This window comes from Drosophila innubila (genome assembly GCF_004354385.1).
Source record: "Drosophila innubila isolate TH190305 chromosome 2L unlocalized genomic scaffold, UK_Dinn_1.0 4_B_2L, whole genome shotgun sequence".
In the NCBI taxonomy this organism is placed as follows: domain Eukaryota; kingdom Metazoa; phylum Arthropoda; class Insecta; order Diptera; family Drosophilidae; genus Drosophila; species Drosophila innubila.
The window spans coordinates 29,511,210-29,525,151 of NW_022995372.1; the positions used below are offsets into that span (position 1 = coordinate 29,511,210).

General features: G+C 36.4%; 2 protein-coding genes and 1 pseudogene across 2 annotated transcripts; 2 read left to right on the plus strand and 1 right to left on the minus strand.

Annotated features, from left to right (window-relative positions):
* Positions 1-3,148: 3,148 nt before the first annotated feature.
* LOC117782036 (type-2 histone deacetylase 1-like) lies at positions 3,149-4,490 on the plus strand. The gene is given in 5 exon segments (XM_034618947.1): positions 3,149-3,202; positions 3,292-3,328; positions 3,373-3,772; positions 3,897-4,264; positions 4,267-4,490. Coding segments are annotated over 5 exon segments (1,083 nt in total).
* A 2,149-nt stretch (positions 4,491-6,639) lies between these two features.
* Positions 6,640-13,418, plus strand: LOC117781486 (annotated as a pseudogene).
* Positions 8,473-9,068, minus strand: LOC117779500 (pupal cuticle protein-like). Its single transcript, XM_034615719.1, has 2 exons — positions 9,051-9,068; positions 8,473-8,985 (listed from the first exon to the last, which is right to left on the minus strand). Exons 1-2 carry the CDS (start codon positions 9,066-9,068, stop codon positions 8,473-8,475), a joined length of 531 nt encoding a protein of 176 aa, XP_034471610.1.
* Positions 13,419-13,942: the final 524 nt, after the last annotated feature.

Consider the following 13,942-nt stretch of genomic DNA (forward strand, 5'->3'; position numbering starts at 1 on the left):
TTAGTGGTCCGATTTGAACCAACTTTGGTGAGGATATATAAAACCAAGTTAAATGCATATTGTATTAGTTTGTTAAGATTTCTCATTAAACAAAAAAGTTTTTCATACTAAAACCTAATTTGACCCGATCGGTCCTATGACAGCTATATGATATAGTGGTCCGATTTGAACCAACTTTGGTCAGATATATAAAACCAAGTTAAATGCATATTGTATCATTTTGGTTGAGATATTCATAAAACCAAAAGTTTTTTTCGTACTAAAACGTGATTTTCGACCGATGGAAAATGTATTTATTCACTTAACAGGTAATATCTTCCGAACCCCTCAACCAAAATTTATGTTTCATATACCAAAAACGCGAAATTGTACGTATTACAACATATTAAAATTTAACAAAATCGTTAGAGCTGTTTTGTCAGAAATCGCCAAAATGTAAGCTAAAAACTTTATTTCACCTGTAAAATGTTACCTGAGTACTTTAGAAAAAAGTTTAAAGGTACGCCTAAAAGCCCTCAAACACACCTTTCTAATGATATATAGAACATATCTGTAGCTTCTATGGTTTGGAAACTGTTCAATTTGGCGGATTTAGTTTTCCTGCTAAACTAGCGGAAATTGGAAAAAGTCGTAGAACAAACATTTCTAGATTTTTGAAAAGGAATCAATCCCCATCATTACATTTAAGCTTCTTTAGCGCTTTTGATGCAAAACAGACAAACAGACAAACAGACAAACAGACAAACAAACTGACTTTTCATTTCATTTTGAGAAGTCCACTAAAATTTTCAAATTTTTTTATCTTTTGAACCAGTTATCGGATTTGATTGAGGTATCAATCGACGCGTATTTTTAAATTTTACCAAAAGCCCCAACGGCCCCATAAGCTGCAATTATCAAAATTTTCCCTCCCACTTACACCCCGTATCTCATGACCCAGGTTGGTTAGAAAAAAGTTTTAGTACGCCATTTTGTAAGTTAGAACTAAACCTGTCGATCGGTATATAACTCGATCTGATCGGACAGTCGGCGCAAATTTTCCAACTTAGCTATATATAGTTAGTCGCCTTTCGCACCCTTCGTGCTGTTTTCGTCACTAACGCGAACTGCCGTCCGCAGTGATACTAAATTTCGATAAGCTCAAATCGTGCTATATAATGGTCAAATAGTGTTCAGTCTTCAGTTAATTATTAAAACTTAAGAAAATGCGTTTCAATTGTCGTCGCAACAAGTTTTGCCTTATTGAGCATTGTGATTGCTGTTCCAACTCCAAGCAGGAACCAAACCTTAAGGATGAACTGCTTAAAATTTGGGAACAAGTTGAATTCCAGATGAAACAGGATATTGTTGACATTGCGTTATCAATGGCAAATTGACTGTGGATAACAGAGTGGTGACATGCGGAAATTGTGAAGGCTCAACAATTTATCGACCGATGGAGTTCTCGAATCGTCACTTGGAGACAATTTGACGAACTTGCAAAAGATTTCTTTGCATGATATTGAGCATTGAGGAAACTTCATAGTCCAATCAACAGTCGATTAAACCATTATACAACCTGGTTTTACTCCGCCGTTGAACAAAAAAATTTAAAGAAAAGAAAGCTGTTCGAATTCAAAGTTTTAAGACTAGAATGGATTGATTAAGGCCAGGAAGACGATTGATCTTGGAAGATTTACGTCAATTTGTAGAGGAACTTCTACGTAAAACGGAATTCTCCTCCGACTGACTAAAATTAGCATAATGCTCTTAAATGAAAAAACATTAATTACAGCTTCCATTTTAAACGAAAATAAAATGTTTTGATGCATATATAAGTAAAACGTTCTTATTTTTTTTACACATTCTTTTCAGGGAACCAAAGCGCAACGAATATCGAATTCAGTTACGGTTTGTAACATATATCAAGAAATAGTGAAATTAATTTCATAAAACTGCTCAAATTCCCCATAGTGCTCTGTTAGTGCTCGTCTAAAAGTCATACAAAATAAGAATATTCATCTCTCGCCCTCTTTACACATACGTGTCCTTTTGTAGCCAGACAGAGAGAGATGTATTTTAAGCAGGCTCATCTCTATGTATGCGCATCTTACAATAAGTGTGTGCATATGTAGGCTGCTGAGAGAATTGACAACATCGCTTTGTTAATAAGGTTTCCCTTTAAAATTTGTATGTAAGCTCTAATAATTTAAAATAAATAAATTTTTTAATGAAGAAATTTCAAGGCAAATAAATATTCAAAATTATAAAACAACACATCGTATATTTTATTATCTACTTATAAAATTATAAGATTTACGATGTTTTCTTTATAAAATATTAAAGACAATTATTTTATAGCAACGAGCTCGGCCAGCCAACTGAATCGAAACCAAAAATAACTTCAAACGACGCGTCCACCGAAAAATTACCCAGTGGACGCCCTGTCATGCTTTTAGCTGAGATACTTTCAGTTGTATGGATGACTTCTCTATAGGTTATTTGTTTAGTGATAATAGTATGTTAAAAATTTTCTAGTATATGATCTCTAAAATAGCGAGAACTAGCTATAAATAGCTAGTGGCACATAATTAATGAAGTAATCATTTTATCGATTACTGTGACATTTACGATACATATGAAAATCGACATTCACAGTGATTTATATCTGATTTTTTTAATTTTAAGTAAACACAAATAAAGTTTTTTTATGCAATAAAACACACAAAAAAAGATCCTTAAAAATACAAAATATTCAATAACTTGATGTACATTCGCCTCAAAGGGCACAGTCGTTGATATCGATAGATGAATCGATAGAGTGTTATCGCAGGGCTACCAACGACAGAGCGAGCAAAATTGTTGCGTATGCGAGTGTGTAAAGTAAAGCATATGCATCATAGCATATTTCATTGTTTAAACAATCATTTTGTGCAAAACGGTGCAAAATCAAATGTAGAACTTATGTCTGATAAAAGTGCGCAGGAACTATGTATCAGTTAGAAGAGCTGCAGTAGCAGGCGCAAAAGGAGGAAGTGAAGCAGCTGCAACAACAACAACAACAAATTTTGTAAAACAAAAGCGAAACGAAAAAATATACACATATTTGTACACAATCAACGCACACGCAACGTGCTCGCATCCTAAATAAAAAAAGAAACTGATTGCAATGTCCAATGGTGACGATGTGCTGAACAACTGGGAAGAAATTGACGAGGCAGGCGTGAGTATTCAATGACATTACAACAACAATAGCAACAAGAACATTGATATATATATATAATATATACATATGTGCCGAATGTTTTGCAGCTTTGCATGACGTTGCAAACGAAACTGCAAACCGCCAGTGACGATACAAGCAGCAAATTAAAACCCGCCTCAACAATTGAGACCACAACCGGGAGTAAATGAAATTGCTACAGCGTCCACAGTCTCTGCAAGAAAGTAGCAGCAGCGGCGGCAGCGCGGCGGCAGCGGCAGCATCAGCAGCGCCCAAGCAAATAATGATTGCCAAAAAGCCAGCGATAATGGAGGCTGATTTGACTACGGCACCTGTCATGATGGTATTGCACAAGTCGGCCAGCGAGTACGATGCAGCCAATTATGCCAATCCCATAAACAATCAAACGGTCAAGATATTGCGACGACCCGCACAGGCCGAGGAGCGACGCGACTCAAATGGTATACGACCCAAGCAGCCTATCAAGACGTTGCAGCAGCGGGAACAGGAATATGCACAGGCGCGCCTGCGCATTCTGGGCAGTGCCAAGAACCCCGAGGACGATAAACCGTTAGTATTATTGTCTTTCCTTGTAAAACTATTATGGAAAACTCAACAATTCAGTCTGTTTACCTAGCATTTTTAACTGAATTTGCCTTGTAATCACTAAAATTGTCTACTTTTCCACATGCAGTGCCACACCCACAACGCCAGTTAGCAATGTCAGCACAACGTCTGTGAATCCATCAGCTCAATGGCAAGCAGAAGTACCCTCTTATGCTGTCAATTTCAATAACAATAACAACAACAATAACAGCGGAGTTGCAGGAGGAGTCGGCAGCATTGGCGGCATTGCATCTACTGCACCTGGCATGCACCGATCGAGTTCGGCGCCAAAAATGTCACAGTCAGCAACGCCAATGTACAACTATAACAACTACTATCAGGCACCGCCGCCACCACCGCCGACGGCAGCAGCCATGAGCTATATATACTCAGCACCAATGTTTCAGCACCAACGCATGCCTCCATATGTTGCAGGACCAGCTGGCCAAGCAGCAGCAGCAGCTCAACGCCCAATCCTCAGCAGAGCTGGTCACCGGTTGTAGGCGGTAGCGTTTCAGCCGCGTTATTGCGCCAACAGTCAATGCATTCGCCCCAACAGCAACAGACGGCGGCGCCCCCGCCGCCGCCACCACAATATGCACATGCTTACAATGATAATGTATTGCGGCTGCCACGTGGTCCTTGCCCCAATGGCACCATCGGCTTTCAGATGCGTCGGTAACAGGCGACGGCGGGACGCAACAAAATTGTTTCATTTCAATTATCCCATGCATTCAAAATTGTCATTCTAAGATTGCATTGAGTAATTCTTCTATTTTGTTGTTTACATTTATTATCATTTATTATTTGTGGCTCATTTGATTGTAGCTTCAACAACAAAAACTATGTAAACAAATTTATGACGGAGTTTGGTAGTTATCTTGTAAATTTACAACAAAAAAACACAATTTTAATGCCTATTACTAATAATACAACAAACAAACTGAAATAAAATAAATATTTTACACAACGAGCCTATGAAATTTTGAATTGTGTTTGAACAGTTTATCAAGGTTTGGAATATCCAAACTAAAACTGGATATCTTTTTACTTATATTTCTTTGGTATGAGCTTTTTTGTCAGGCTTTTGTCATTAAGTAAATATTAATTTGTTGAATTAGTTTTAAATAACAACTTTCTAAATGTGCTGCACTCCTGTAAATGCTCCATAAGTGATTCGAAAATGTCATGTTAAGCACAAAATTCATAATTTTCCATAATCGTATCAAAATGCCGAGTAATATTCATGAATACTTTCTTTTTTATGTACATATATGTATTTATAAATATTTTTTGAAAATTATATTTTCTAAGTAAAGTCGCAATTCTAAATACAAGTGTGAATTAATACGGTAATATAATTTTTAAGAACAACCTATACATCTCTTTATCGGGTTTTATCATCTATCAAGTATTCCATCGAGTATCATTCATTATTAAAATTCACCAATAAAATTTTGGTATTTTCCCGAAAATTTGTGACAACTACTCGATGAGGACAGACGAAACTTTTTGTGATTCCCCGAAAAATACCACGTAGAGAAGTTTTATGCAGTTTTGTATAAAAAGCTACTGCAATTAGAGTAACGTATATAGTACATTAAGTTTATAAAAAAATATTGTCTTTGTTTTACATACAATCAAAATCAGAAATCTTTGAAAATAAGTTCAATAATCTCAGTTAAAATATATATATATATTTAATTATATGTAAATATTTCTATATATATTTATTTCCTTTATTGATATCAGTTAATTGACATTCCACAACAGTCAATAAATTCGTTTAATCTGCTTAATTCGTGTGATTTCAATTGCATTTTAAATGTTCAAATTGAATAGCAGCAATTTTAACATTTTAATTTCTTAATAACATTTCTAGTTGTTGCGAAAAATTTTCAAATATTTTTTAAATTACAATAATATGAATTTAAATGCTTCCAAAATACTCGATATGTTCAAGCTGTGCCGTTAGCTGCAGTTGCAATTATTTACCCCCACGGATGCAACGGTTAAGGCCTCAAAGGTTATCGATGTGTTTTCGTTATTTTTCAAAGCTTTTCACAACAGCAAAATCAACAAACAGAATGCAATGAAACAAGTAGACTTCGCCGACGCCGACATCCAACGCCTTTTCAGCCAGTTTTCTTATCAGCGGACAGCAACACAAAACAAGATAGAATTACTATAAATGAGTTGCCGAAGTATTTATACCCTATTTTTATATTGTAGCCACTGTATTATATGCTTGTCAAACTTTCAAAGGCTTAGGACGAGGCTTTCAATTATTTTGCTAAGCTAAGAAGTGTGCGATAGACTGAGATAATTATATTTGCATTGCCCCTTGTGCTGCACTTAATGCGATTGGAGACATCGTTTGTAATTCGTTACACATAACGTCATTAAAGGGTATTTAAATCCAATCAGCTGATGACGCAGTTCACGTCACGGATTGACTTACCTAGGGATTGGCATTTGGATTTTTGCTACACATAAAATATTTAATTCAATTCAGTTTCAGTTGTAAACGCGTCGTCGTGTGGTGCGGTTTAATAAGTGCTTTAAAGCCCCCTCAATAGCCACAACAACAGCAGCATAAAAAGCAGAGCCCAAAAGCTACGCTCTCTCGCTCTCTTGTTCTCACTGTGCGTGCGTGCGGCTCTCGTGGGCGCTCTCTCTCGCTCTCTATCTTTAAAACCAACAGATCGCTCAACACGTGGGCACAAGTTAAAACAGCAAAACAAATTAATAACATTTTGTGTATAAACGTGCGCAGTTTTTGATTGCTTTGTTAGGAATTTTGCAAAGCAAAAACAGAAAAGTATATAAAAATGTCGCATAGCGTGTTGGTCATTAGCGGCGGACGCGAACGCCATCTGTTGAAACTCAATCAATCACCACAAGTGGCGCAGATCTATGCGCTTCCCGGCAGCTTTGGCATTTCTCAGCTGTCCGTGCCAGAATCTTGGTGCTGATGTTTTGGATGCGAAGGATTTTGAGGTGAGTGCAGCTTCCACAATGGAGGTTGTTGTGGTTGGACATCATTGTAATCTACCACTGTGCACGTCCTTCACTTAACCTTCGTGCCGAGCTTTAAGTTACACAGCGACTGGCAACAAGACGAGACTGAGACTCTTCTACCGACTTTGCTTCTGCAGCTGCAATGCAAATTTTCAACATATTTTTTTTTATTATAATCTGTAAGGCCTTCTTTTCTCGAATTTTTATGGCTCTCAGTTAATTTCGTTTTAATGCTAACCGGGGCTCATAAATGAATCAATCAAAACCATAACAGCGACCAATCTTTGCAATCTCCATCTGTGTGAGAGTGTGCGTTTGTGTAGTGTTTAGTATGCTTTAACCCTTGTGATGCGATCGGGGTGTTTAAGCCTCACTCTTATCGTTGACGCAAAACGCACGCTTAACTAAATATGTACGTGTAGTTTGTAATGTGCATTATATTATTGTAAAATAGATTTATTTGGTGACAACAATATCAACAGTTCTAATCTGTAAATTAGGTTTTTTTTTTTGTAATAAAATACGCTTACTTTGAGATTTTCTTTCGATTTTATTTCATCTATCATGTAAATATTTTTACAAGTATTTAAATTTTGTCATTTAATTTTTTTCAAGTCAATTAAAGCAAACTTTAAAAATGTTTATGAACTTTTAAGAATGATATTTTGCAACCTTTATATTGTTTAATATATTTTATACTTTTTTAAAATCGTTAGCCTCTATTTTATAAAAAAAGTTAAATAAAAAGAATCTAGAGTTCTATATATAGGTTTGTTTAAAATTAAAGGGTTTAGTATCACTAAGTATATGATGCAATGAAATTTGCCTACAGAGCACCAATAAACTTTAAAGTAGTAAATGATCGACTTTTTTTTTAGGTACAATTCATCTTAAATAATTTGACCTTGCGAAAATAGCAAGTATGTGTTCATTAAGGTCCAGGTTCTTCGGTATTTCGTGACTAATTTTTTTATTTTTTCAAAATTTAAAGTTTGTTAAGGTTTCTTATATTTATTTCAAGTACCTTATATATATTTCGTATTTTTGTACAATTTTTTAGCTTACAATGTGTTTCCCTGTGTCTTTTTTTAAATTTAGAACTAATTTATAATCCCGTCATAAATTCAGTTATGGTATCAAACAAATTTTTTGGGATTCCGTGCTTTTTTTGTAAATAATATCCTAACCTTTAAAGCCTTTTATGTTTTGTATATTTTTGTTAAGTACCTTATGTATATTTGTATATATCCTTAACTCAAAACGTGTTTACTCCACAGTCAGTTTGAAATTTCAAACTCATTTTTTATTCCGTCATAAATTCCGTTACCCATTAGCAAGTCCAGGCTCGGTTCCCTCGTCCCTCTCAGCGCCCTCAGCGCATTAGCGTCTTCCCCATTGGCGCCTCAGAGTGCGTCGAGTATAGCAAATCAATCTAATTTTTATATGTTTTTATTGTATCAAAGTTTAAGTATAAATGTTTATATTATGTGTGTATATTGTTGTGCTTACTTTGTCTTAACACTTTTATTTATTGTGACTTAATTAATTGTTTAGATCAAATTCACAGTTTGTGTTGCCTTGTCTTCAAGTCATCCCGCCCCAATCCCCTCATTATATCCACAATGTGTGGATTGTATTTCCCGTCAGCGTCGTTTGCTTAGCAACTGCGTTGTGGGCGGATGTGTCAGATGCACCACCTTTGGTGTGGTGCTGGGTCGAGATCGTGGTGTCGTCGCCTCTTGAATGTTGCGTGTGTAGACCTTAAACGCCTCCGCATCATGGGCAACTGTCTTTACTTCGCCAGTATAGTAATCCTTCACTTGATATGGATGATTACGTATGTACTCCAATGATCTCAGTATGTAATCTGGCACTTTGGGAATATGATCACCGACTGGATAATATCCTTTCTCATCGGCCACATAGCTAATACTAATCGGTGTTCCCTCGGGTGATATCCAACTGGATCCTCCTTGGATTGCAACGCCTCCCAATCCAGATTGTTTGCCAACAATCCCATTGGATGTTTCATACTCATAACGATAACTGCCGTCTGTCTCCACCTGAAGATCATTGTGTAGTGTATGGGTATTACGATCCGAGTCTGGCACATAAACGCCAGCCTGGATGACAACCATTACAAATGCCATTTGAATCTTGAAAAGTATTTAACGAATTAGTTTAATTCCATGAACTTGGCCTAAAGTGTCTAAAGACTTACAAACAGATTAAACCACATTTTCAACTATCTTTATTTAGTCAGATTATAATCTTTTTTTTTATTTTCGTATTTTTCGGGGAATCTTCTCGTCGCGGTTGTTCGTTCTAGCGCTTTAAATCACCGACTGTTTGCTTGCTTTTGGTATGCTTTCGTTTTATATCAATCCGCTCACCGTGATTATTTTTGACATTTTTTCTCTGGAAACCCAGCTCCGAAAAAAACCATCGGAGACGACGACAAACCAAGATTGGGAGCGGGCGGAAAGACGAAGGTGGCAGCGTCGTCGTCTGGCGCTCGTCATCATCTTGAACGGCAGTCATAAATTAAATGATTTTATTTTTATTTTCATTTTTTTTTGTTCCTCTTTTTATAATTATTATTTTATATATCATCGCAAAATTGTTTGTCGCTGCAATTCCTTAAGATGTGGGCTGGTTAAATTCATGTAATCGAAATCCGGATCCGAATCCGAATCGGAATTGTATGCCCTACTCGAAGGTTGTGTGGCACTTAAATTTTGATATATATATTTTTTTTTAATATTACCTTGCATTCCATATTTGTATACTTACGCAAGGCAAAGAAATCAATGAACTCAAACTTAAACTGAAGTTTGATTTAGATTTATTTGGGGAAGCTCAAGACTTAACTTTAACTAGAATTTTCAAATCAAATTTTCCAACATGTCTTAGAATATTATTAATATATTTAAAATTTTTCTTTATTTTATTGTCATAATCTGACATTTCGACAAAATTTTTTAATTGCTCTTTATATATTCTAGATATAATATGCAAATTTAATTGATACAAAATACAGTTAAATATAATTTTTACTTCTTTTTTTATTAACTATACATTATAAAATATACCATATTTTAATTTAATAGACTACAACTTATTAAGTCGATATAATGCTGTGTATTTCGGAATTTATAAATGCTATATATTCTATAATGTTTCCAATATTCTAAATGGGGATATACACTAAATAATATTCGCCTTAAAGATATTAGAAATATATCATGCTACATATCCTTCTATCTTTTCGATTTAATCTTATCTTAGAATTATTAGAACTTTCAAAAGTAACCGGTATTTATTTTGTTTTATTCCCTTTCCTCTTCTAAATTCGAAATACTGAGATACATATTTCTATTTTATAATAGATCCGTTGTTGTTTGCTGTTGGCTTGAAAAAGCTGTTTAACTATTTCCATTCTGATTCTCAAAGTAATTCAACAAAGCGTAACTAATTCTCGAGATACTCGTCATGACTGTCATCATATTTTGGTCAACAGTCTAAGTTCAACTTTGTGCTCTCTTCCCTGTCTTTAATTTGCATATAGTATGCAATAAAGTAAATCATGGGAAGAAGATAAAGACTAGAAATGTTCTGGCCAAATTTGGAAAGTGGTCAGAAATTCCGAGACGCAACTACAGCAACAATAATAATTCAAAACGTTCTCCCAATTCGTCCCACTGTTTTATATTAGCGGGAAATGGAAACCTTGGCCGGATTGCCAAAAACGGTAACATCAAATGACAATGTGAAGACGTCACATCAGATGACTACGATGACTTCCCGAGTTCGAGATCGATCTTTACGATCACTGAACGTACTTGAACCCAATCCCCAGTGTGGGGGAATCTTCAAATGTGCTAAATGATTTTGGAATGCCGTTGCACTTGCCATTACGGCGATTAAAACAATTTCGCCATTGGCGCCAATTCGATTAGAAGACAGACTAAGACGCAGTCACGCTCCCGTTAAAAAAAAATTAAATTAAAAAAAAAAACCGGATCATCAGGGCCCGGATTTAGTGGGTTTTGTTGTTGCTCTTGTTGTTTACATTGCTGGCAACTGAGTCAGTTTAATTCGTTTCGTTTCGACATTCACCAATGAGACAATGCACCCTGCCTTAATGGCAAAACAATTAGGAAGGTATTTTTTTTTAATATTCTCGACGACAAATTGATTATCAAATCGACTAAGATAAATGATGATAAATATAATAATTCTTGGGCTTGCTCTATAGCTATTTACATAAATATCTTTTCAATCTTCTCGCTTTCCAGGCCATTGCCAAGTGGTGTAAGCTAAACAATATCTCGCTGGTTTCCGTGGGACCCGAAGAACCATTAGGGTTGGGCATAGGCGATGTACTACGACAAGCGGGCATCGCTTGCTTTGGCCCCGGCAAACAAGGTGCTCAAATCGAGGCGGATAAAAAGTGGTCCAAGGACTTTATGCTTAGACATGGCATTCCAACGGCAAGATATGAGAGTTTCACGGATGTGGTTAAAGCCAAGAAGTTTATACGCAGGTAAGAGGCCCTAACATACTTTACATATTCTTGCAGAGCGTATTATGTCTAATTTAAAGACTGTTTCCATTATAGTTTTGATTATAAAATGACAATATAATGATAATTTTAAATTTTATTGATTTGCTTACTGACTAATTTTGAAAAACAATCATTATTTTTGAGAACACAAAAAATAATCAAAGAATAATAATTAATTTTTATTTTTTAACTATGATTATTTTGTTTTAAAAATAAAAATCAAGTTGTTATTTTGAGCCAGTGAGTCAGTCAGTCAGGACAAACAGTTTTATATATATAGATGATAGTAAATAAAATAATTCGTTTAGAACTGTCAAAAAATGTACTTTTCAGCATTTTATTTTTTTAATTTTAGAGAAAATCGAGCCGGTTTTGATAACAATAAAATGTAATTCTACAGTTTCACTTTTCAAAATGGAAAGATTAAGAACATATTAATAGATATGTAGAAAAGTTGAGGTTAATAGAAAAAGGCTATAAAGATTATACTGTGATCTGCAAGGGTATAAAATCCTCGGCTTGCCGAGGGTAGCTTTTCGTTCTTGTTATTCTTTAATCTTTGATATAACCGAAACATTCCCTTTGTAGCGCACCCTATGCCGCTCTGGTGGTCAAGGCAGCTGGTCTGGCGGCCGGCAAAGGCGTTGTAGTTGCCGCGAATGCGGATGAGGCTTGTCAGGCTGTCGATGACATTCTAGGCAATCTTAAGTATGGCAGGCAGGCGCCACTCTGGTGGTTGAGGAGCTTCTGGAGGGCGAGGAGGTTTCACTGCTGGCCTTTACCGATGGCAACACGATCCAGGCGATGCTTCCAGCTCAGGATCATAAGCGTATTGGAACTGGCGATACGGGACCCAATACTGGCGGCATGGGCGCCTATTGCCCTGTCCATTGATCAGTAAACAGGCCTTAGAGCTGGTCCAACGTGCTGTTCTGGAACGTGCCATTAAGGGATTGTCCCAGGAACGTATTCCCTATCAGGGAGTTCTCTATGGGTCTCATGCTGACACGCGATGGTCCCCGTGTCCTGAGTTCAACTGTCGCTTCGGTGATCCTGAAACTCAGGTTATACTCTCTACTGGAGTCCGACTTGTTTGAGGTTATGCAGGCCTGTTGCAGTGGCACCCTCAACAAGTTAACCTTGCCGCAACAATCTAAGTGCCGTGGTGTCGTGGCCAGTGCTGGTTATCCGGAAACATCAACCAAAGGATGCCCATTCAAGGTAAATTTTAACAGGTTAAGTTAAAATTAGGGGACAAACGAATTACTTTGAACGAAATACAAATATTTAGACGCTACTGTAGTGTAGAACTGTAAATTACCCTACACATACCCACTTATACATAGACGCCAATGTATTAATGAGTTGGAAAACTTTCTTCTTCGAATATAAAACTTTCCTAGCGAAGAACGGCTAATAACATACACTCATTTACTTGGAAGCCACTTTATAAGCTTTCTCAATTTATTTTCTTCTTCCAAACATTTTCCTCCAGCCATAGACATTTTCCAAGACGCCATTGTAGTCAACTTATCGGACAGAATGAACTGATCTTTCCAAAAACTTCGCACATATATTAATACAATATTTGGACGCCACTGTCGTAATAAACTTAAATTTACTCTGTTGCTTAGACTCAGCTGCTTAACTCTTTCAAAGACTCACACACACTTATAAACTTGGATTAATTACTATGTGCCTGCTCTTTCTATTGATGAACAAATTAAGATAATAATAAGGAATTACAACTAAATATTACAAGAAAAATTAATTAGAAAAAAAAAATTTTGCAGGCTTTCCCGATATTATTGAAGATAACCGACTGATTTTGCACAGTGCTATAGCCGTAAATGCGGATAAGAAGCCGATAACAAATGGAGGTCGTGTGCTCATTGCGATCGCATTGGATGCCGATCTAAGGAAGCAGCAGCTCAAGCAACCAAAATGGCGGCTGGCATCAGATTTGAGGGATCGACAACACAATATCGCACGGATATTGCACAAAAGGCATTCAAAATGTAATGAGCTTAATAAATCAAAGTGAAAGGTTATGTTGAGAGTGTAATTTATGTCTTGTTGAGTTTCGAAATACATTTAGTTAGTTAACTAATATTTGTTTCAGTTTGGAATTCATATTTGAAAAATGATTTTTCAGTTTGGTATTTATTTCCTGATCGATTTTAAATAGGTGCAAGTCGATATCACTTTAGATCTTTAGAATTACGTTCTTACTCTCTTATTCTACTTCTCTTCTTCCTCTCTGTCTTTCTTCCTATCGCTTTGACTGCGTTTGTGCTGTTTCGCAGGGTGTCAACTCCATCGCTCAGTTATAAGGACAGTGGCGTGGATATCGATGCTGGCGATGCTTTAGTTCAACGCATCAAACCACTTTCCCGTGGCACCCAACGTCCTGGCGTTCTTGGTGGTTTGGGTGGCTTCGGTGGACTTTTCGATCAAGGATCTGAGTTACAGTCAACCCATCATTGCGGAAACAACTCAGGAGTGGGTGCCAAAATTCAGCTGGCCCTGCATCATGAACTCTACGA